The 25,318-nt window shown below is 48.4% G+C and overlaps 1 protein-coding gene across 2 annotated transcripts in view; it reads right to left on the reverse strand.

Annotated features, from left to right (window-relative positions):
* The window catches only part of CGNL1 (cingulin like 1), a 413,622-nt gene that overhangs the window by 42,552 nt on the left and 345,752 nt on the right, over positions 1–25,318 (reverse strand). For both annotated transcript variants that reach the window (XM_085644099.1, XM_085644098.1), the window contains exons 15-16: positions 23,808–23,891; positions 8,152–8,276 (exon numbers count right to left, since the gene is read on the reverse strand). In XM_085644099.1, coding sequence (XP_085500225.1) covers positions 8,152–8,276; positions 23,808–23,891 — 209 coding nt within the window. The remainder of the gene's footprint in view (positions 1–8,151; positions 8,277–23,807; positions 23,892–25,318) is intronic.

The following is a 25,318-nucleotide window of genomic DNA, read 5'->3' on the forward strand; positions in this document are numbered from 1 at the left end:
GAGCACACCCTGACCCCTAGGCCTTGATGGGGGACACACAAATGACTCTCCCTCATATACATCAAAAATGGGAAAAAGTCTACATGTTGATGGTTTCATAGGCTGTTTTTGAGGCAGAGGACTAGACGCACAAGTTACTTACTTGTGTAATGCTATATCTGTAAGAGACATTAGTTGGTGATAGATTCCTTACCTTAGAATATCCCCAGGCGTCAGACTGGATCCGGAAAGCTTTTCGTCAGCAGTACCCCTGCGCATCGGTAGGCGTCGTCGTGTGGCTTCACGTACTTCGCTGGCGTCATAGCCGCCGTGGCGACATAGTCGGAGCTACTTGCATGCGCGGACGTCAGTTCTTTACACGACTTTTCCGCGCCAGGAACGCAGAGCCATGCCAGAGACTGACTACTGGTGCAATAGAACTAGGGCCCTGAAAGGGATGACCTGAACCCTAGAGAACAGTTCGCAGAACAGGGAGGATGGGCGGGCGGTAAGGAATCCATCACTAACTAATGTCTTACAGATATATTATTTACACAAGTAAGTAACTTGTGCATCTGAAAGAGATACGTTAGTGATAGATTCCTTACCTTAGAATACATACCCAAGCAATACCAACCCCGGTGGTGGGTCTGCAAAGTGAGATTACACCAGAAAGTCACAGAGAACCGAACAGCCAAAGAAGCCGTCTCTCCAGACTTGACTGTCAAGGTAATAGTGCTTAGTGAAAGTATGCAGCGAGGCCCAAGTGGCTGCCTGACAGATGTCCTGCAGAGGGACACCGCGTCCCAATGCAGTAGTAGCTGCCGTCGCCCAGGTAGAATGTGCGCGCAGCTTTACCAGAGGTCCCTTTTTAGCCAGAGAGTAACAGGCTTTAATGCACAGGACAACCCAGCGGGAGATAGTCCGCTTGTGCACAGCCCGGCCTTTCTTGGCACCCACATAGCCAACAAAGAGCTGGTCATCCACCCGGAACGGTTGTGTGCGGTGGAGGTAGAATGAAAGCGCACGCTTTGGGTCCAGACGGTGGAGCCTCTCTGGAAGGGTGCAGAGGCGGAAAGAAAGTGGGCAGAGTGACAGTTTGACCCAGATGAAAGGCAGTGACTACTTTGGGTAGAAAGGAAAGACATGGCCGAAGCACAACTTAGTCCGGATGAACCTCCAGGAAAGGAGGTTTGCATGAAAGAGCCTGGAGTTCACTCACGTGCCTAGCGGAGGTGATAGCCACCAGGAAGACAGATGTCAAGGACAGTTATGAAGAGGCTCAAAGGGAGCACACATTAAGTATGTGAGAACCAGGTTCAAGTCCCAGTGAGGCATCACAAAAGGAATAGGAGGGAAAATGTGAGTAATGCCTTTGAGAAATCTATGGACAACAGCCTGAAAAAGGGCTGAAAGAGCGGAAAGGTAGCCCTTGACAGCGCCCAGAGCAGAGCCCTGCTGGGCCATAGAGAAGGAACAATAGGACCTCATAAAGAAGGGCAGAAAGGGGAGTCCACAGCTTTCGCTGTGCACCATGCATAAATTTGTTCCACCGGCAGGCGTATACAGTTTAGGTGAGGGACGCCTGGCTGCCAGAATCACATTACAAACTTCAGGAGACACGTCAGATGGGATCAACTGTCGCTGCTCAATCTCCACGCAAGGAGGTGGAGCCTGGACAGGTTCGGGTGGAGGACCGTCCCCTGTTGCCGTGACATAAGATCCTCCCGAAGAGGCAGTTGGATCGGAGGATCCACGCTCATACTGAGTAGCTTGGGATACCAAACTCTTCGAGCCCAGTCCGGTGCCACAAGAATAACTTGGGCCCGGACGCATCTGATCTTCTTCAGCATTCTGGGTAGAAGTGGCATGGGCGGAAAGGTGTACAACAGACCGCAACTCCACTCGCGATGAACAGCGTCTCCGATCGAGTGCCGCCTTGGAGACTCCAACGCGCAGAACTGCTGACATTGCGCGTTCTGTTTGGTGGTGAATAGATCTAACCAAGGTTCTCCCCATTGCTGAAACAGACCTTGTGCCACCTCCGAGTGAAGACGCCATTTGTGATCCAGGATGCACCGGCGGCTGAGTTCGTCCGCCCCGGTGTGCACAGAACCTGCCAAATGTTGAATCACCAGTAGAATGCCCTGGCGGTCCAGCCATGTCCAGAGATGCAGGGCCTCCTGACATAGGGTCCACTACCCCACCCCGCCTCGCTAGTTGCAGTACCACATGGCAGTGGTGCTGTTGGAGAACCCCTGCACTACTGTCCTGGTGACCGAGGGAAGGAATGGTTCGAATGCAAGCAGATTCGCCGTAAGCTCCAACTGATTGATATGGAGCTTGGACTCCGCCGGAGACCAGAGGCCACTGATCCCCACCTCCCCCATATGGCCGCCCCATCCCCGGAGGGACACATCTGTTACCACTGTGTGCTCCGGTTGGGGAAGGAAGAGGGATCTGCCGCTCATGGACGCGATGTTCGGGAAGATAAACCCGAAACCGTGCCGTGTCCAGAACCGCTCTGATGAAGAGGAGCTTCTGAGAGGGAACCAGATGAGACTTTGGCACGTAGATGGAGAACCCCAGCAAATGCAGGAGGTTGGCCGTAGTTTGGAGGTGTGAGACGACTGCTCAGGGCGAGCCTGCCGTCAACAGCCAGTAGTCGAGATATGGGAAGACTGAAACCCCTCAGATGCGCAGATGAGCTGCGACCACCGCCATCACTTCTGTGAACACCCAAAGGGCGCTGGTAAGGCCAAAAAGGAGTACGGTGAACTGAAAGCGGGAGCATATTGAACTTTTTCTTCCAAAGGAAGTAAGTGACGTACCGGAGGCCTAAAATAGGACACAGGCCCTTGTACTTCTTTGGTGTCAAGAAGTAGTGGGAATGACAACCACGACCTACCATTGGCGTCGGAACGCGCTCGACGGCCCCCTCTGACCAAGAGGGCCGGGAGGGGACACGGCCGGGACAGTCCGGAATGGGAGGGAGCAGCCCCTTCGGACTTCTGCAAAACCCAACTGTCCAAAGTGATGGTGCACCAGTGGGGGAGGCGATGGCGAATCGTGCCGCCCACGTGTGTTTGGTGGGCCTGAAAACCCCGGAGTAGGAAGGTTTGGAGGCCGTGGTGGCAGCAGACTGACCCGGCCGCTGGCCCCATGACCCACCCCTGCAGGTCCCCTTTCAGCGGCTGCGCCAAGAGTGCTGCTGCACAGGCCTGCGGCTTTGAAAGGAACGTGTTTGGGCGCCTCGTCCCTGCCAGGAAAGGAACAAAAGGCAGACCCAGAGGGAGTGCGTGCGGTGGAAAGGCCCAAGGACTAGGCCATTGCCCGGGAGTCCTTAAAACGTTCCAATGAGCCATCCGGATTGTCACCAAAGAGGCGCGTGCCATGAAAGGGCATGTCCAACAAAGCATCTGGGCATCATCTGAGAAGCCAGTGGCTCTGAACCAGGCGGAACAGGGAAGCACCCAATTGCCTTGCCGAGGGATACGTCTGTATCAAGGCAACCACATACAGTAAACAGTGCCGCATCTCTCCCCTCGGAATAGCTTGGGAGAGTACCGTCCAAGCGTCTGGACACTGAGGTAGCACCAGCTCCACTGTGACCCACACAGAGTGGGAATAGCGGGCCAAAAGGCATGCAGTATGCACTGTCCGCAGTCCCGAAGTGGCAGAGATAAAACCTTTCTCCCAGACCGCTCATCCTCTTTTTTTTTTTTTTGAAGTACCCTATCCGGGGGTGCGGAAGGGAATGCGCTGGGAGAAGAAGAGGTCTTGACAACCAGACTGTCCGGCGTTGGGTGTTATGCGAGGAAACTGGGATCGCCCTGAATCGGGAGATTGCCGTTGTGCCACACTCCTATCCACAGGAATACCTGTGGGAGGCGTGGACCAGGCACCTAGAGGCGGTCTCTAAGTGCGTCATTAAAGAACAGCAGCAGCTCCTTGGAGGAGGCTCCTGGCCGAATCACCTTAGTCAGGACATTGGTCCTGAGAGACACCGTAGGGAGCTTGAGGTTAAGAGCCTCAGCCACCCTGCACAACACCACAGAAAATGTACCATCCTGCTCCTTAGCCCGGGCGTGGAGAGAAATCCAGATCGCTCAGATCCTACACATTGGCATCCTAGTGTGGCGCATCCTCACACTGAGCTGCGAGAGGTTCCCTAGACCCCTCCCAGTCTTTGCTGTCGGCTGTGTTTGTTAGCACCGAGGTCGGAACCAGCGGCGGCGGCGCCAAGGCCGGAAGCCAGCCTGGGGTGCCGGGCCCGGACACCAGCCGGGGGCGCCGGGGTCGGAAGCCAGGCGCCGGGGTCGGAAGCCAGCCGACGGCGCCGGGGCCAGAAGCCAGTCGGCTTGCCTTATGTCTGCCCTAGAGAGCCGTCGTAATTTGACTTTATTGCAAATAACCTGATTGCTATAAGTCGAGCTTTAAGATATTCATTCTTCGTTATTGTTGATTAGTGATCTGATGGTGTTCTGTCCTCCCCATAGATGGTGTGATTTATCACGTGTTATAGTTACTTTGGACTTCGTGCTTTTGAACCACGCGTTCCAGAATATTATGAACAACATTAACCCAACCTTCTTACGATTTGTGGTGGGTTGCTACTGTTTTGCTTTATATCTGACATACAGTTCATTTCAGTCGTACAACGCATGAGCAGTGTTTCCGACTTTTTCGTGTTCCCAATCAATTTCTTTTTAGTGTTAAGAAATTCTTAAGTTACAGTGGTGCGATATATTTATTACATTATATGGTTCTTATCTTCCTCTTGGCTTCAATACCTCTAATAGACCTTGGGAACTCTGGGTATCTATTTGCACATTTACTTTTGTTCATCAGTAGTGTGGGTGAGCACTCTATTGTCAGCATTTTAACATTGATTCTCTACATTGCTTTTTTACATTTGTATTGTAGGTGGATGTATTGAGTTATTGTGTTTATCTTTCCAGCCTTGAAAAAGTCTTTGTAAGACGAAACACGTGTCGGCTGGTCCGTGTATTGGAACTTGCAATCCATTTAAAAAAATAAAGATGACAAGCAACCAATAACTAAGGGGTCTCGGATTTGCTATCAGACAAGACAACCAACTAATGGAACTGATCCTCTTATTTCCTTTGTTGACAAGCATATGTGACTTGAATTTAGCTGGCGATATATATTAGTGGGGAACTTAACCCTTATACCGTGTGGGAGTGCTATTTAAGTCTTTTCTTTTGCAACTATCAATGTATGTATGTCTTGCACATACGGATGATGTCTCTAGGTAGGGGACATCAATATTTGATTTGAGCACCCTTCTGTAATTGTTGATCTCCTTGTATTTTGACGCCTTGACCATAGGCATTTCAGTTATCTTTTGTATTCATTTTGGTGTGCCGTTCTTCCCTATTTTAGGGACACTACTACCTAATTTTGCCTTGTACAGAAGAGATTCCTGTAGCAGCCTCTACAGCCCCAGAAGAGGAGAAGAGGAATGCCTCTGAGAGAGTAAAAGGGTGGAGAAACACTTTAACATGTGGGAAACATCCACTGGGGGAGGAGACGTTGAATGTACATCAGGTCACCTGCAAAGTATCTGACCAAATGGCCAGCTTACTTTGGAGTATCTACCATGCAATGACACCTCAAGTCAAAACATGACATGGAGTATAGGAAACTCCTGGGCCAGGATGTGCCACAAGTTGTGATGGAGGAAGCAGAACATTTTTCTACTCTTGCATGGAGTGTTAAATGAACAACTGGGGTGAGGAAAAAAATTCCGTGGTTTCAAATCAAATAATGGACAACATTATGGTATATTCCATCAGTAAGCAAAAAAGTTTTAAAAAAAATAAGCACCCTTATTCATGAAAGTCTGAAAAAAGTAAAAACTTAAGAAACCTCCCACCCCCACAAAAAAAAAAACAAAAAAAAAATGTATGACTTGATAAATTAGAAGGCCCAGCAATGCCACCAACAGTAGTTTGGATGCCCACAGTGGGTGGTCGTAGAACCTGGCCACCCAAAACAGGTTGGGCGAAGGGAAGGCTCTATGGCCAACTCCCACTGTGCATGACTGGAGGCTGTGTGCAGCACCAAATGGGAATAAGCAAGATGAATGCAATAAAATGGGAAAAACCCAGCAAACCACAAAAAAGCCACAGTTAAAGATGAATTATGGGTCAGCAATCCCCACCTGGAAAATAACCAGAAATTTCCAGTTACGGTATGCAACGCATAGCACACCAAAAATCACACTGTCAGCCATGATCAATAGAAATTGCAAATAGCACAGGGAAAAAAACGTGTCTAGCATGAGTTTAAATACAGAGGAAACATGGATCAGCTTGTTGTACAAATGTTTTATGTTTTTCCATTCATAAATAGTGAGTAGTACATCTAGAAAAGCGAGACGAGTCTAATGATACTATTTCTACAGGTGAATCTGATGGTAAGAAGGATAATGATCATATAAACTGTAAATTTTCTGGTTTTCTATGTTATGCACTTCATGCTATAAATAAGTCATCAGTGTATGTTGGCAACACCGGTAAGGTCTGCTACTTTATTGGCATAGAATGGAGCCATCAGAGTGTCCACAGAAGTGCTTTGGGTCTGGAGATGGTACTTATCATTGAAAGTAAAGTTGTTGGATTTAAGGATAAGGTGGCAAGCACTTTGGTGGATGGCTTTAAATAGTTCTTTTATAAAGAGCTTCATGTAATGCCAAGAAATGAGATGGAAACAAAGATTTTAATAGGACCAAATAAAGACTTTTTACCTTGTGATGCACAATTGATAAGATATTCACTGAAACCCGATTTTCACACATTATCATTGTGTGCAAACTGTTTTATCAATAAAACTGTAGGTCTGTGCAAATTTAGTGGCCATTTGAATCGAAAAGGTGCTGCATGTAAATGCAGTGGGCTACTACATTATGCCTTAGTTACATTAAAAAGCAGCTGCCTCATAACTATTAAAGCTAGCGGGCTGTGAAAGTTTGTTGGTCAAAATATGGGCTGTGGTACTAAAAAGATTGGGGCAAACTGATCTAGAAAGATCGGTCAATGATAACGAATATGAAACACCTCAGTTCCTGCTTATTGACCCCTCAACGAAAAATATCATGGCCTTCGATGATCCAAGCTCTGTGCTATGGCTGCATCTCTTAACCAAATCTTCAATGAAAGTATGTGTGTGCGGAAGATGCAGAGAAGTGTGAATTGTTTTCCTATTTATAATATGTGCAGCACAAACCACCATCAAGGGCATAGGCAGAATATATCAATTTTGCAAATGATAACCACCCAATCCGCTTACTATGCCATGTACGGTTAATGCTCTTTTATACAAAATATCTGTATGAAATAGTTTGTCTTCTAAACGATATATACAAAAAGTACTCTATTATATACCACAAAGACAACTCAAAGTGGACCATTTGTTTTACATAATGGGAATACGAAAACAGATGTTTCTGGAATATACAACAGCAGGAGTAAAAAGACATACAAAAGTATAGCAAACACTAAAAAAAGGGGCATCCTCTTAAGGATAGTCATTCTACATCTGCAAGTGACTGATATAATGAGACCCCGGAAAACAGACTCCTGATGCAGAGTTCTCCCTGAGTCACTCTGGATGACCCATCAAAAGCAAAAACACGAAGTTTGGTGGTGCGTCCTTGCGCTCTCAAAACCAGTATTGCCTATTGTCAATAGAAGATGATAACATTTACTTTTTTTTCCAAATTGATGTCGAAAAATGACATGCTTGGAGGTCTAAATACACCACCAAGTATCCAAATGGCCCTGTGGCAACTAAAAAGGATATAGGTACAATGTATACAGGGGCCAATTATTTCTGCGTGCTATGCAACACTATAGGGAATTTTAATATCATCCCTCCCCCACCCAGCCCTAATAATAAAATATACTCAACATGCCGGGAAACAATGAAGGGTTATTGAAAACGACATTTTCTTCATAACAGCTGCACCAATTGTCTTGATATCAGTTTCAATATTAATAGGGGGCCTCCTCAAGGTAGCGCAGCTTGCTCGTGAACGCTGGTGACGAGTGATGCGACAGAGCTCCTCTGAGGGCTCAAATGTAATTGAATCCCTTACTCTAAGTTTAAGACATGTTTCTTCACTCAATACTGAGGAGCACATCTTACCGGTCATCACTCTCCAGACGTTCCTCCAGCTCCGCTATCCTGGCTTCCATTTGGGCGACCAGGCCTTCTTTATTTGATCTATAGGAATTTTCGAGGTGAGAAATTCTACTTTTCAAATCTTTGTTCTAGAAATAGACAAAAACTCACATTGTTAGCTTTGAAGCATTAACAACACAACTTTAATATAAATAATGATACTGTGTGTTTAATTGGCTTTTTTTCCAGACTCATTCAATGCAAATATATATTTAAAACACCGGCTATTGTATTCAAAGTTCAGTAACATGACAAAGTACATATTCATAGAAAGAATTTCATAAAAATACAAAACTGTTTCTAGCTAGACATTAATTAATTGGCTAAAATGTGAAACACCATCATTAAACAATTCATACATGAATGAATTAATGAATCACAGGTTATACTATAGATTTCTCTTAACAGGCTAAAGGGGTTACATGGGCCTTGGGCGCTCTGGGGCACAGCTGTGTTGCCCTGTGTGCTCTTGAGTGGTTGTCTCTTGTTTTGGGCAGTGTTTTCTCATCCTGGTGGAGGATGAGGTTTGTGCCGCGCTTTGAGGATGGTGCAAGCAGCGTACAGCTTGCGGCTTACAATGTGAGCTCTTGACTACTGCTATGGACGCCATATTTGGTTTGCTTCAAACAACTCCCGGCCCAGGGTCCGTCTACAGAGAGTCATGCCGGGCCAAGTTTTACATTGGATGCTTAGACTAAAAGAATGGACAAACCTATCCAAGAGGGCAGCCAATCAATTTCTGGTTTTAACCTCTTCATATCCAGGTCATGACCTATTCCGCCCGAAAGACATACACTGGTCAGTCTGTTAGGTGTGTTGCATTATGACTGGTTCTGGCTTGTTGCTCGTGCTGGCAGTTTCATCTACCCCTCGGTTTTCACAGCTTAGTACTGCTGCTCCAATCATGCCTCCTTGCTTTTTAAAAGTTTTTTTCTTCTGAAATCCATGGTTTCTCCACTAAAGAAAATGGAGCCTTCTCCAGTCTGCTTCCTTGTCCACTGCACGCCAGGCAATAATTCTGGAGCCCGGAGTGACAGAGGGAAAAGGAAAACATTTCCCACATACAAACGGTACCGATTGCGTCTCTTTGAAGACCCGCTCTTGACAGTTAAAAGCTTTTCCATCATTTGTGACAGTAACTTCCGTTTTCCTTAGGACATGCAAATCAGTGGGGCGCATTCCAACACATGTCGCTTTACCCGGATGCACAAAGCGGAAAGTTCCAGAACTACGTGGAACTCTCTCAAAAACGGGGCCACGCCTCTCCTTTCGCCATTGACATTAACTGGATTTCGCAAGCACCGGACTCAAGACAACGGCGGGTGCCACCCGGTACATTTACCATGCACTTTAACCAACATTCATCAAGAGCGGTGGGGCTACTGTTCCAGGCCAAAAGAGCCACCCACCAATTAATTTAGAAAAATCTGCAGTGTGCCTCCTGGCCACTTACTGAGGTCACGCTACACACCTGTAAACCATCTAGATTTCAGCAAAATTCAGAAAATCAGTTTCAATCACTAATGAATGGAAGAGAAGATGCCAAGGTGTTCGAATACTGTATGGATTTAATGAAATGGGGGTGATGTGAAGGGGGGGGGGGGGGGGGGGGGGGGGGTGGCGCCCGGTATGTGAGAGCGCCACAGCCAGTGAACCATGCTGCTCTGACGTACTCTGAGGCAATACTTCATCAGCCTTTGGAAACTTCTCCAAACACACACTTCAGGAAACAATATAATCCTGGTTTAGGTTAAATATGTATAATAATGAGGAGGAGCCTAGCGCGCATCCAAGATGGTCGCGTGAGCACAGGGCTCCCCGGACCCTTGCTGCTCCTCGGAATTTATCCTGAGAATATCCTGATGTGGTTTATGGAATCTGGCAGATGAAGACCGGCTGAGCACGTATCTCTTTTCAGAACTCGAATCGGACCTGGGAATCCTGAGTTGTCGTTGTTCGAACTTTTGGGACCCACCCGACGGAGGTGCCCGGGGCGAAGGTGAACCGTGGAGCCGTGTCGTAATTGAACAACAGCGGCTGCAGTGCGGTGCCAGTGGCCGCTCTACCACTTTCGGTTTCACTTTCGGACTTCAGGGGGCTGGCCTGCGAATGCACTTGATGTGGCGGGGTGTTTCCTTGGCCTCTGCGCGAGGCCTGGTCTCCACCTGCCACTAGTGTGCCCATCGCCTTGGGTCCCCCCGCACCGCTATATTGTGGTCCCTGGTGAGGCGCTGGTCAGCGGTGCCGGTGCCCCTACGACTCTTGATCGGCGGTCCCCTTCGGTGTCCGTGACCACATGGGGGGCAAGGGGGGCCCCGAGGGGCGTAAGACTAAGGCCTCCCTCCGCGGGGGACCGGTCCAGGCCAACAACATGGACCGCTACACTCAGGGCAGAGGGTCCCCTGGAGCGACCGCCCCCCCCCCGGATGCAGTCGGTGGTGGCACGACCGTCTCTCCGGAGCTTTCCCTGCAGGACATCATGGGCGCCATCGATGGCATCAGGGAAACCATCGCCACGCAATACGAGGCCCTGGCCCGTAAAATCGACACGGTGGCAATCGATGTCACCTTAATTCGGGCAGATCTCTCCAAAACTAACGAGAGGGTTCAGGCTCTCGATGTGCGGACCTCCACCCTTGGTGCGGATGTGTCGGACATGCAGGCCGCGCTTGGTGACATTAAGGCGGTCAACGATCAGATGGCCCGGCGGCTGGAGGACTTCGAGGGACGGGCCCGACGCAACAACATCCGTGTCATAGGCGTACCGGAGTCCTCCGACAACCGCCCGGTTGACCTCCTGGTCGAGGAACTCATCCTCCAACAGTTGGCCCCTGCAGGCCTAAGTAAGTACTTCGCCGTGGAGCGGGCCCATCGAGTTCCGGGCGGTCGGCCACGGCCGGGGGCCCCCCCGAGGCCTATCGTGGCCAAACTGTTCCACTATAAAGACCGAGATGCGATTCTACAGGCCTCACGGGTCCACGGCCCGGTTCGTCATGAGAACTCATCCATTAACTTTTATCCGGACTTTACCCAACGTGTCCAGAAACAGCGGATGGGATTCCAGGGGGTGAAGCGTCGTCTCCGTGAACTGGGCCTAAAGTACTCTATGCTCTACCCTGCAAAACTCCGAGTGGAACATGAGGATCGGACTGCCTTTTTTGACTCTCCGGTGGCCGTGAGTGACTGGCTGGACTCGCTGCCGGACAGAGGTGACCGCCCCGGGCCCTCTGCAGGCGCCGAAGGTGACGGGTCCCCTTTGGAGTGACTTTTGGTCCTTGATTTTGCCATTTTGCATTGTTCAGCTGGGTTTTACTTCTTTTGTTCATTTTGTTTCACTAGGACCTGTGTGGGGGGCGGGCGGGGACGGGTCCCTTTCCTCCTCCGGGGTCTTTTCGTAGAATGGGGTTAGTAGGGCGACAGGCACACTGCAAGTTGGGGGGGTTTTCTGGCCCGCAGGGGTGCAGGGTGGGGGGAGTTAGATTTGGGGGGGGGTTGGGGGGAGGGAGGGGTTGTTTTGTTGTGTGTTTTTTGTTCGCAGGGCGAGGTATTGATGTTTGTCCAGATTCGGGAACTGTGCTACTGACTGGGGGGCCTTTGATCTATTTGAGGGGATGGGGGGGGACGGGTTGAGACTGATGTCATGGAACGTCAATGGGTTGGGGGATCGTATCAAACGGGGTGTAGTACTGCAGTATTTGCGTCGTCTGACTCCTGATGTGGTGTTTATACAGGAGACGCATCTGGTTGGCAATGTTTGTCATGCAATGAACAGGGGGGGATACCGCCTCGTGGCCCATTCTGGTTTCACAACTGGTTCCAGGGGGGCGGGCATTCTCCTGCGATCCTCACTTCCGTTGGATATCACTAGGGTAATCTCGGATGACAGAGGGCGCTATGTGTGTCTGACTGGGAGGTGGGAGGGGCAGCCCCTTTCCCTGGTCTCAGTTTACGTCCCCCCGGGCCTCCAGAACTCCACCTTCGCGGACTTGGGTCGAATGCTGCTTGAACTTCCGGATGGTCTTTTGCTTATGGGCGGGGACTTTAATTCGGTGGTTTCGGGTGACCTGGATCGTCACCCACCCAGGGCCCTCCCCGCTGCCCAGGCATGGCTTGGTGGCCTGCTGGAGACCTTCGGCCTGGTGGATAGTTGGAGATTAATGCATCCGACCCAATGTCAGTACACCTTTCACTCTGGGGCGCATGGGAGTCTTTCTAGGTTAGACTATTTCCTTATGCCCGCGGCACAGACTGGTCGGATTCGAGAGGTTAGGCACCTGGCGCGGGGTATTTCCGATCATTCCCCGCTTTGGCTGCTCTTTGACACTGAGTCGCGGTCTGCAGGGCGGATCGCTCCCATTAACCCGTGGTACCTGCGAGACCCTATGACTCGCGACAGCCTGGTTAAGGCTATGGACCACTACTTCCTTGAAAACGAGGGGTCGGTGTCGTCCGCAAGGTCCCTGTGGGAAGCCTTTAAAACCGTAATCCGCGGACACGCCCTCTCCCAGATAGTGGTGGCTAAGAAGCTCAAGAGTGAGGCAGTGGTGAAGCTGGAGACTGACATCTCGGGGCTGGAGTCGGCCTTGGAGACGGGTGTCACTCCGGACCGGCTCCATGCCCTCAGCCTGAAACAGTTTGAATACAGGTCTCTTGTCACTGACGCTGCCAAAACGATGTATAGGGAGCAGCAGGGTCGATTGTATGATGCCGGGGACAAGGCGGGAAAGTTGATTGCTTGGCTGGATAAGAAGGAGAGAGTGAATCGTGTGGTCCCGGAGCTGTGTGTCTCGGATGGAGTGTGTGTGACTGAGCCTGGTGAGATTGTGGAATGTTTCGCTGACCACCTCCGGGCCGTGTACTCCCCGGTGACTGATAGGGATGAAGAAGACTCTTGCCTTTTGCTGAGGGATATTGCTTTGCCCCGCCTGTCCGTCGAAGACCGTGAGCAGCTGGACGCCCCCTTGTCTGTAGATGAAATTGCAACTGCGATTCGGTCCCTTCGTTCGGGCAAGGCGATGGGTCCCAACGGGCTGCCGATTGAATTATATAAGTTGCGCCCGGATAAACTCGCGCCCTTCCTCCGTCGTATGTTTCAGGAGTCCCTTGAGGCAGGCTCCCTTCCTGACGACCAGCGTCTGGCTACGATAGTCGTGATCCCCAAGGACGGTAAGCCACGAGATTGCTGTGCCTCCTACAGGCCTATTTCACTGCTAAATGCAGAGCCTAAAATCCTGGCTAAAGTCCTTGCCAATCGTTTGTTGAGCATCATCTGCGATTTGATTCATCCTGATCAATGCGGCTTCATCCCTCACCGTAACACCGCTCTTAACTTGCGGCGTCTTCACGGCGCCCTCGCCAGGGCGGAGTACCTCTCTGAACCGGCCGTGTTGGTTTCTTTAGACGCCACGATGGCCTTTGACACCATCGAGTGGCCATTCCTCTGGGCTGTCCTGACCAAATTCGGCTTTGGGGAGGGATTTCTTGGCTGGGTGAAGCTTCTTTACACGGGACCCATGGCTCAGGTGGTGGTTAATGGGCGGGTCTCTCGGCCCTTCGCTCTCGGTAGGGGTACGAGGCAGGGGTGCCCGTTGTCCCCTCTGCTCTTTGCTCTTGCCTTGGAGCCGCTCGCTGCCTGGCTCCGCTGGGAGCCCTCGATCAGAGGGATCCGGTGGGCCCCGGGCTTCGAGGATCGGGTCTCGTTGTATGCGGACGATATTCTCCTGTATCTCACCTCACCGCGGCAGTCGCTTAATGTCCTCTTTGATGTTCTGACTTCCTTTGGGAGAAATTCGGGTCGAACGATCAACTGGTCTAAATCCTGTGTCTATCCTATCTCCGGTGACCCTCCTCTCTTGCCGCCTCGGCTTCCGATCCAATTATCTCTGTCCGGCTTTAAATACTTGGGAATATACGTCTCGATGGACCCGGTGGCTCGCTATGAGCGGAATCTCCTGCTTCCACTTCGGCGGTTGAGGGAGGACACGGCTCGGTGGTGTAAGCTGCCCTTGTCCCCGCTGGGTCGGGCAGCACTGTTTAAAATGATGTCCCTTCCCAGATTCCTCTATGCACTTCAGAACTCCTTCGATGTCATTCCTGTGTCCTACTTTCGTGAGGTGGAGAGCCTGCAGAGGAGACTGGTGTGGGACGGACGGGCGCGTATCGCTCTGGCAAAGCTTACTCTCCCCTGGTACGACGGGGGCATCGCGCTTCCCGACATTCGCAGGTATTATTGGGCCTCACAGCTATCGGCCATTAACCATGCCACGTATGCGCCTGGCTTGAATCCGGCGTATGAGATGGATAAATTCCTGCTTCCCGGCGGAAACTATAACAGGGCACTTTACTCCAGCTCGGCTGGACGGACCCTTACGGGCCCTACTAAGATTGCGGTACGGATCTGGAAGGCGGCCAATGTAGCCTTGGGCTGGAGTGAGCGATTAACATGTGCTACTCCTCTGTTTGCCTCCGACCGCCTGGGAAGCCTCTGGACAACGAAGGGGTTTGAACGTTGGGACACGATTGGTATTAGTAGAGTGGGAGACTTATGGATTAAGGGTGCGGTTAAAACATTCGCGGCGCTCCAGAGCGAATACGAACTTACGGAAAGGGAGTTCTTCCGCTACGCCCAGATTCGGCATGCCCTGCTCTCTGTTTTTGGGGAGGGGACCAAGATCCCGGCTTCTTCGCCCCTCGAGGACCGCATACTCGATGGTCATGTCCCCGACAGTACTATCTCATTAATTTATAAAAAACGTATCAATAATCGGGCTGACCTCTTGGTGCGCCTCCGGGAGGCGTGGACGGGGGATGGGGTGGAACTGGACGACGAGGACTGGCAGTCCGCACTGTCGTCCCCCAAGGAAGTGGCCATTCCAGCCAGTCTCCGCCTGGTCCAGCTTAAGATTCTCCACCGGGTGTATGTGACGGGTCCCCGTTTGGTCTCGATGGGATTTTCTGAAGACGGGCTCTGTAAGCGGGGATGTGGACTCAGTGCCACCTTTCTCCATATCCTTTGGGAGTGTCGCGAGGTGGCGGAATACTGGCGCCGGGTTCATGTGGTCATGGGACAAGTCACTGGGGTTGGGCTGCTGCCGGAGGTGCGTCGCTGTGTCCTGAATGTGTGGGAGCCCAATGATTATAACGCGGCTCAGACTCGGTGGGCGGCCCTGGGGAACATGATTGCCAAGAGAGATATAGCGCAGCTTTGGGGTTCCCAGCGGCCTCCCACCGTGTCCGTATGGAAGGAGAACATGGACTGGTGCATGTTCAGGGAGAAGACTGTGTATGTGGCTCGTGGTAAACCGGGGGCATGGGGTAGAATCTGGGGGCAATGGAACGCGTATCGTGGGGGTATCTGTATTCCCCCCCTAGTGGACACCGATATTGCTTTGTCCCCCTGACCCTTGATGGTTCCTTGTGACTTTTGGAATAACCGAATATAGACGTTCCTCTCCCGTGACCCCCCCCCGACCTATCAGTACTCCTTCCTCTTGATAGCTATTTGAAGGTCTGAAGTAGAGTCCCCCGGATGTAGCCTGACCCACATTTTTTGCCCTTATGCCTCGCCTTTTGTTTTTATTTGTTATTTATGTTAAACCTATGTATCCTGCTTCCCTAGGACTATCCGGAGCCATGTACGGGGCTGGGCCCCGGGAGTCGACTACTGCCTTAACATCTGTATGATCCTTTCTGAATCTAGCGGCCGGCCCTGGTGGTTGTAGGCCCATGCTTGTAATTGATTTGTTGTTCAATAAAATTTTCAAAAAAAAAAAAATATGTATAATAATAATCATCAGGAATTATAAAGCGCAGCTAATCACTCCAGGCGCTTCTGAAATCCATTTTCTGATAAACAGATCACTTGTCCAGGAGCGTGGCTTCAATTGGTGCAACAGGCACAGTGGCACCAGGGCCCTGAGAGGCCCACTGATCCCTTGCTGTTTTGTATTATTCACACAACATGGGGGTTGGGGGCGTTTCCTTTAGGCCTGGGCGAAGCACTACGCTACGCTCGCGTAGTTTGCGAAGTTCGCGCTACTTCGCACTACGCGAACTGCACGTAGCACAGTGCGAACACGCGTAGCGTAGTGTTGCGTAGTGCTGCGGTCATTTTTTGCTTGCTCGCGGTCCTCAACGTCAAGTTGGCGACCGCGAGCAAGCAAAATGACATCCTGGCGAGACTTTTTCCTTGTTCGCGATCGCAAGCATGGAAAATAAACCTCCCGGCGAGATTCACAACGCGAGAAGGTCAGGTTTCTCATTGCGAGGGGTCGCGTATGTTCGCGACCGCTCGCGATGAGAAACTACCAGTTCGCGTTGAGAAAGCTGCAGCTCGAGGAAAAATCTACTCGAGCAGCAGAAAACTACAGCTCGCACTGTGCAAGATGCCATTTTCAATGATTGCACAGTGCCGGTTGCTTGTCCGCACTGTGCAATCATTGAAAACAACATCTTGCACAGTGCGAACATGTTACTTCGCAGTTCGCGAAGTGCTACGCGTAGCTCGCGTAGTCTGAACTTCACTTTGCGTAGCTTCGCGAAGTGCTACTTCGCGAACTACGCCCACCCTTAGTTTCCTTCCTACTGCACTGGTCACTCACAAAGCTACATCAGACTCTTTAGTTTCCTCACCCGTCTTGATGGCGTTTGTAACCCAACCATTGTGACTGATGGATTCCAAATACATCTTTTGTGCTCTCCTCTCCTGGCAAACCTTTATTGCTTTTAAACTAATCGTCCTCACTGCCAGATCATACTCTGCTTACATTATTTATGTGGTTTCTGGTGTGTTTCGTTTGGGTCTAATGAATGGAAAACGCGCAAATTATACCAAAGTTCCAGCCCCTGTCACCCAAAAACTCAAATCCACACAGCAAAAAAACACAATTTGACAGCAGGCCTGTGACGAGCACTACGGAGGCCAACTCCTCATCATCGGAAGTAGCAATGGGGAGGCGAACGGCGACAGTTATACTCCGAGAAAAACAAATGTATATTCCGTATAATGCCACTAGATGGCAGGATTATGCACAACATAAAAGTTCATTATAAACAAAGCCTATAATGGTTTCACGCTGAAACAATCCAACATTCAATGTCATTGAGGTGTTTTACCAAACACATCAGATGAAGCTCTTCAGAAGATGGAAAGTTCGCCTCTTGCACCACATATTCTTATGTGTGTCTCATCAGTTTTGTTTACAGCTACTTTAAGCGTTGCTTCATCTGCCCAGCTGAACGTCTGTCATTTTCCTAGTTATAAACGCAATTAACTTTCTGGCCCAGACTGAATCCATTTAAAGAAAGCCTCTTGGGTTGAACTTGACGCCCTAGAAACTGAACCTATTCATCGGGTAATTAATTCTAAATTGAGATCTACAGTCTATAGCTTGGTGAATTATGCAATTCTTCTCTCCACCCGAATAACTTTAATTGTTGCTCAACGTGGATTTCTGTGCACCATATTAGAGGTGATCAAACACACAAGGATGACCGAAAACAGAAGGATGCAGAAATGAAAGAATGAAAGAAGACATCCCTAGCACAGAAATGCTGGGTCTGGTGGCTTAGTGGACTAATGCGTCCACTGTAGGGCCGGTGTACGACCTCATGGTCGCAGGTTCAAATCTTGAAGGCCACCCTCAGCCTTTCATCCTTCTGAGGTCTACAAAATGAGTACCATTGAGTTGGGCAACAGTAAAAATCTGTTATTCAGAACCATGGTACCCTTGGGTGTAAGTTCGCTTTACAAATACACGTTAGGTTCTACATTACCTCCTCGTCCCCCTCGTAGACACTCCCCTACCAATATAAAAAGCACACACCACATAAAAATAAATAAACATAGCCGTCGCGCCAAAATAATTAAACGTAACCGTCGCCGCCTCGCCACCTCTCCTCCGTCCTCTTAGAGCAGCAGATGGCTGGTAGCACGGAAGCACTCAGGCTCCAATACTCTTCCAGCCAATCACAACGCTGACTGAGCAGCATCGTGATCGGTCTGAGCGGCGGGTTTGGCCACTCACAGTACCTGGGAGCCTGAGGATATTCTCCACGGGCCTGTGCAACACAGCCCTGTGGAGAAAATTATACGTGTGCATGACAGTTTGACCAGCTCAAGAGGCCTGGATAAACAGTCATGCGCACTTCCAGGAGTGCAAAACTTTCCTCACTCTGCTCTGTCGTCACAGAGCACAGCCACGCCTGACCTGGCTCCGAGTCCCACATAAAAATAAAATGATAATAACGTCCTATTATTAGCATTTTATTTTTTGCAATGCTGAAATAGCAGTGGGGCGACGCTCCTCCGCCTTAGCGGAGGAGCCGCCACTGCCTGTGTATGTTTACAGGTCCGTCTGCAGCCGTGTGCTAGGGCTCGAGGGTGCCGGCACTTGTTTATGGTTTTTTCATCCCATTCAGGACAGGGATTCGTGCAAACTTCATAATGATGTAGTTTGTCAGCATTTGTATTGTTTGGACTTCAGTGGTGTGGCCTATGGGGTGTTAGGGCCCGTGATTTCCAAAACATATTAGCAGTCGGTTCAGGTTTGCAGGCTTAAGTGACATTTCATGTTAGGTCATGTGTATTCCTTTCTGTGGCAGCCTCTTTTCCTTGAGTTTTTGGTCGAAACTTTATATGCGGTTCTGAAACACGTGTTTTGGTACATTTCTACTTCGTTTTTCGTCACGTATAGGTGGTTTGACAGGTTTTCCTGAGATTTCCTATTATTTTGTGTGTATTCCTCTTCAGGGCTTTGAATGCCTGTTGGCATTCGGCCGGTTGACTCCCTTCTTTGTGATATGGTGTTGAGAGTTTGGGGAATGATCTTCTGACCTCACTCTGGCACTTCGGTCTGTGCTGCTAGCGCCTGGTCGCAGGTCTGCGGTGTCTTCCTCAGGCCTGTGTGGTGAGGTCTGGGTTTCCGGGGTGGCAGTGTCTGCTCAGTTACCAGCTGATCTTCATGCGGGGATCTCTGGGTTAAGCCGCACCGGGGGTCTATTGACGGCAGCCTGTCTGGGCTGTGTGTAGTTTACTTGCTGGCCACGGTTAATTTTGGTGCTGAATTCGACCATGACGGTACAGGAACCGACATTATGGTTTTGGCGGTTCATTAGAGACGAGTTTTCCGGGGCCAGCGAGTGGCGTGGCGTCGGCATGCATGCGGTGATGGCTCTCTCCGGCCCGGTGTTTGGGATGCTGGGGCTTCCTTCTGATGCTTTAGCTCAGGGTCAGGGTTACACACACCAAACAACTGGAGGGCTCCAATGCGCCTGGATGCTCTCTATGGTGATGTGTTCTGTGCAACTCTCCATAACATGACTCGTTATGTTCTGTCTTGTGTGTGCTGCTCCATTTATGCCCTTCTATTGTGATGTTCACTTATCTACTGGTGTACAGTGTTTCGTGGCTTTCTACGGTTCAGTTTGGATGTAAAGCATTTTCTGCCACTTGTTGAGGAGCTGCTCTCCGTCGCCTGATTCGCCTGTACATAGGCAGTATGGGCTACGCTGTTGCCACTTTCCTTCCGATTGGCTCCTTCTTGGTCCCTCTTGTTGACGGTGCTTCATTCATTCAATGGGATTTGTGCCTTCAGTTCCTGTGGTTCACAGGGTGGATGGTGGACTGAGTGAGTTTTTCACTGTCTCCAGTTTGGTGCTAAGCACAGCATCATATTGGGCGCTGTCAAAATCGTTGATGTAAGATTCTGTGGCTCTGGCAGGGGCTCTCACGGAGGGGGCGACTGTGTTGGATGTTGAGGTTCGCATGGCTCAACATATTGCCTTCCTTGCTGTTGTGTCAGCAGTTCTTGTTAATGGTGTCTGTGATTGTCCTCTTCTGTTATCATGGACTGATGGTTCCTCTGGCTGTGGGACTGGTAGGTGGCTCTGGCTGTCCCTTCTTTGTTTCTACGCTTGCTGTTGGTGTACCTTACTGTTCGGTGAACGGTAGGATAGTTTAATCAGCTGTTTGGCATGGACTGGTTTTACACCTCATACTGCTGGTCCTCTCCCAGGGCTTCTTCGCATTCAGCTGCAGGGGTGCCCATGGGTTTTCCATGAGTTAGAACCCATCTCCTTTTTTTTCTTAGAGAAGGTTTTGCCCTGGTGGGGTAGGTGGCAGGATATCCTTCCTGATGCGAGATGCTTGGGCACGTTTCTGGCTTTGGCTGTTTGGTGGGCGCCTGACCATTGGTTGGTAAAATGTGGTGTTCCTACCTGCATGGATGTTTGTCTTTCCATCCAGTTGGTTTGGTGCTAAAATCGGAGCTACCTTCTCATCGACTTACTCTTCCTTCCCCTGTTATGGGGTGCCTCCCTGCTCCTGTTCTGAGGTGGGTCTTCCCTGTCCTGCTGGTTTGGGTTAGTCAGCTGAGTGTATGCTGTCCTTTTCCTGGTCCTGAAGGTATCAAGAGTTTTTTCAGCTGGTGTTGGGTCTGTGGCTCCTCGTCTGATGGGTGGTGTTCATGCAGTTCTACTGGTTTTCCTACAGCAGCTACTTTCCCAGAGGTCTCTTGGGGTCTTCGTAGGTGCGATAGTTTTGCAAATTGCATTACTACACGTTCCCATTTGTCCGTGTCTTTAGACACTTCTGGGGTTAGTGGTAGGGTCAAGGCTTTTAAGGACCCTGGTCCTGCTGCTCGGACTGTGAGCGGGTCTACTGATATTCTCTTTGGTGTTGGCTCCCCTGATGACTGTTCTGGCATCTCATGGACTTTTGGTATTTGCGAGGCAGTTGTTTCTTTGGGCTCAGTTGCCTGTTGGTCCATCAGTTCTTTCTTGCTCGGGAAGTTTGGCATTGTCGGGCCATTCGCCTGTCTGGGGGCGTTTGTTCTCTCAGGACTTTTGTCTTTCACCTCTGGTGTTTGCCACAGAGTGTCTGTTTCCAGAGGAAGGGAAGTGACAATTTAAAAGGTTGGATGCTTTGATGGGGCCTTGGCCTGTGGGCCTAATGTTTGTTCCCTTTGTTTCCTTGCTTCTCTGGTTTTTGTTTCGGTTTGGCCTGTTCTGTTTATTTCCTGTGGTGATGGTGGTTGGTCTGGAGTGGGGGTTCCATTGGTTCGCTCTTCCCTGTTTCATCCGGAGGGTGTTTGCCAGGACTTCTTCTGCTCGGCTTTGAATGTTATTTCGGGCTTGGTGTGATCGTATGCCTGTGGTTCCGATTTCGGTTTCTATGCCACAGGTGCTAGATTTTCTCGGGAATGGGCTTTTTAAGGTTTTTTGGCCCCCTGGATGACGTCTGGTGGTCTATCTGGGTCGGTTCACTGATTGTTTGAGGGGCTGTTCATTCTACGTCCATTCCCCCCCGGTGGTGGGAACAGCAGAACTGATGGCTGCTGGATATGCAAGGCTGTTAAAGATCTCTTTGCTGGGAATAGTGCTGTCCTGTTGCTGAAGGAGGTATAACATTGATTCCTTTCCACATAAGTGCTAGTAGGAATTGGATAGAGGACAGTATTGACCTTGAACAATTCCACAATGAATTTGAAAATCCCACAAAAAAGACAGGAAATGTGAGGAGTAGCGAGAATATTAAATGAGGTCCTCAAAACATTTGAGGGGAAACAATATTAGTGCATATAGTACTGCTCTATATTTTGAAGGTACAGGATTCACATTTTCGGACAGTTTGTAAAATAAGAACATTCATGGTTTCAACTTAAGTTCTGAAAGCCATATTTCAACGAGACAATTAAATCTTAATTTTCCATTTTTTGCCATTTTGTTTGCTGGACATTATTTAATATCAACCGCCACCTTATCAGAACATCTACACTGTTGGTGACTCTTTTGAGGTTACACACCTTGCAAGAGATAAAGCACCCGCTCTTGTATACCAGATCTGGCAGAGGTCGAACTGTTCCGTAAGTATCAGTGACTAAGTTCAACTGCTTGCATGTGTTGTGCAGTAAGGACATGCCTTATACTTTTCAGTACTGTACAGATAGTCTCTTCAAAGGAAACTGTCGACTAGGCTCCAGTTGCAGTGGGAATTAGCTAATCTGCTATCCGTTGTAACTAACACCATCTTGACTGATTACAATTTTTATGCATTCGCCTACCCTACCGCCACCTTGCCAGTGGTAATCCCAATACTTCTTTTGTTACTATTCAAATTTTTATTTTTAAGGAAAACGGATATCAAGCCACGCAATGTTCTTGAAATCAAATATACTTTCTTCGAAAAAAAAAAAATAAGTACTACACTGATTTAATCATTCCAAAAATTAAGTTAATAGTTATTAACAGTCGACCTTTATTGATGTCTGATTTTATGATCCACAACCAAGCTCTCAACTATGTTATTCCAATACAAACCAGATCCCTTACTTCAGTGATTCTAAAACATTAATATATAGACATCAGTAATAGGAGTACTTATTTGGTGCAAAATATGGCCATCAAAATATACATATATTTGGGTCTGCAATCTTGTCTCCATTCTGGCACCTAAGAAGCAAAGCACACACTTCACTTGACTGATAGCTTGTTTCCTATCCATAGGATGTCTCTTTGGCAGCAAGAACACTTCAGGTCGTGAGGAAGGAGAAGTGGCTTAAGTGAAGCTGAGAATAAAGAAAAACAGCCCTTTTTCCTCGGTTAATACCAGAAAACAATGTAGTAAAACGATTGACTGATCAACCACTGAAGCTACCATGTTGAAAGGGTACAAGGTAGATAGGAGACCCGAAGGTCCCCAAGCATTAAAGTAAACTGAAAATGTTACTAAAACAAGCATTTGCAAAGGCAATTGCCCTGGCCTTGGAAAGCTGGTGTGATTAGCTTTCTTAAAATTCTTTATTGCTAGCATATGCCACAAAAATAAAAAGGAAAAAAAAAAAAACATGCCACCTCATAAATGTACACCCAGCCAATTGCTTGTCATACATTAAAAATGTTGTAAAATTTTCAGAATCTTGACAGACTAGTACTGGTGCTTCCTAGCAGCAGGCAGGTGTGCACGGAACAGGTTCGGAACCCCTTTTTGGTTTTAATGCACATCACTGGAAAATTTGATTCTAATTAGTGTAAAGGCTATGGATTACTGCAGCCTGTAGACATCGTTTAAGCACACCCGGATGACTAAAAAAGATACAGAAATTAAACCGAAACATTCTCAAAGTAAAGTATTAGCCTGCCATCCATGGCACAGAAGTGAACATGTGATCAGGTAAAAAGTAATCAATCACATTGGAAATATTCAGTGGCTAGGTGGGGCTGACCTTCTGCTCTGAGCTGAAAGCTGTGGTAGGTTAAAGCAAAATTTGATTGACAGCTGAATAGACAAATAAATAGGACTTTCCCAAAGCCCCGTTATCTATGCTAATATGGAATTTTTATTTAGGTTTTTTATTACACGAGACTGGCTACCTCTAAAGCTGCCTCTAGACGCCACCTACAATAAATGCTAGGACAAAATATTACTCTGTAACTTTGTTACAGAAAATATATGGGTTAAACTAACCTTTCTGTTACTTCCAATGCAAATGTCTTAATGTTGTCAACACTTCACAAACATATGGATAGACAATGTTCATTTATTTAAAAGCTTGCAGGTTACACTTAAGACCAGTGCTCTTGTCGCGCCCTTCAAAATACATCATTGAGACAGTTTGCCTCACCTGTCGCTCCAGAGAAATCTTGTCACACTCCAGGTCTTGCCTTGCAGCTCTCTCCTGTAGTAATTCATTCCGTGTTTGTTCAATCTGCAATTAAAAAAAGTACATCTGTAAACAACTTGAACAACATCATTTTACAAACATCAAATTAATCCAGAACAATGTGCAGAACATTATAAAGCATATGAAACCTCTAGAATGTTGTGATTATCGTAAGACTTCAAATCACAAAAGCAAAACTTCAATGGCTGACGACTTCTGAGAATCATTAAGAGGTTTGGTTAAGCTTTTAAGCTTAGCCCATTGCTACACTCCTCTTCTGAACTAAGTTCAGCCCCACCCCCCCCACCCGGTAGTAGAATTCAGGAGTCATTAAATGCCAGCCAGGTAAAGCCAACTGGGGAAAAATGATGTTTCTTTTTTTTCCCCTTTGAGCTTTTTACACAGTACCTTTTTGCATGCTGAGCCTGAGTCGGGTGAGACACCCTACTGTACTAAATTAAAGTATTGTTACGTATAAGCCACAAATGTACCTAAGCAGGTCTTCAAAAGATTTGATGTGCTCTAGGACGGAGCTGAAAGTTTACTAAACTTAGTTGACAATTCCCAACAGGTGCACGGCTATACTGAAGTTACATTAAACTTGAAAATTTAGTGAATGAGCACAGACATACTTGCAGAATAATTTTGTTAGAGTAGATTGCTTAGTGTAGGTTATCTTTGGACTACGGGACAAATATCTGCCTTAGGGATAACGGGGAAAAAAAGAAAAAAAAGTTTTGGAAAAAGCGACCATTCACCGGTTTCTTCTGTTGGGAATACTATGCCTTGAAGACGATCCATTCAGGTAAGACCTTGGAGAACATAACTATGTTCTCCAAGGCCCGAAACAAGGCGCCAAAATACAAACATGCACAAGTCAAACTGAAGCACAAATATCGTATGATAAAATGAAACAAACATAGGAACCCTCAAAGTAGCACATCTTATAATAACAACGGATCCTCAAATAAAGAGATGACTATATGACAGCAGAAATTTTCAAACAAATTAACTAAATACAGGTGTGACTCTGTGGGCTGACTCCTAATACAGAGTCATTTTTTCATCAAAATCTAAAATGGAAAAAAAAGCAGACATAGCGGGATGCCCTCCTGCTCCAGCATATCTGTTTGTGACTATCATCATTGTGGAAAAAGTGGTGGTCCTGCCGAAGGCAGCAGACCGCAGGGGAAAGAACTTGTTACAGATGTTTAAGGGTGCATCCACAATTTCTACATGCAACTGATTTATTTTCATCCTTGAAGGATGAAAAGAAATGAAGTGTCAATGAGCTTGCTAGCAAACAGCTCAGCGGTGCAGTAATGCCAAAGGGGATACTGGAAGTTCACTGAATATGATATTGCAAGGCGTCGACCCTAGATCATGAAATTCTAATGAGTGATGAAACGCACGTATTGTTCTCAAATCCACAGGCGATGGAGAGTTGTCATGTTGGGAGAAGGGAACCGTGA

The sequence above is a fragment of the Triturus cristatus genome, chromosome 3_1 (assembly GCF_964204655.1).
Source record: "Triturus cristatus chromosome 3_1, aTriCri1.1, whole genome shotgun sequence".
Taxonomy (NCBI): domain Eukaryota; kingdom Metazoa; phylum Chordata; class Amphibia; order Caudata; family Salamandridae; genus Triturus; species Triturus cristatus.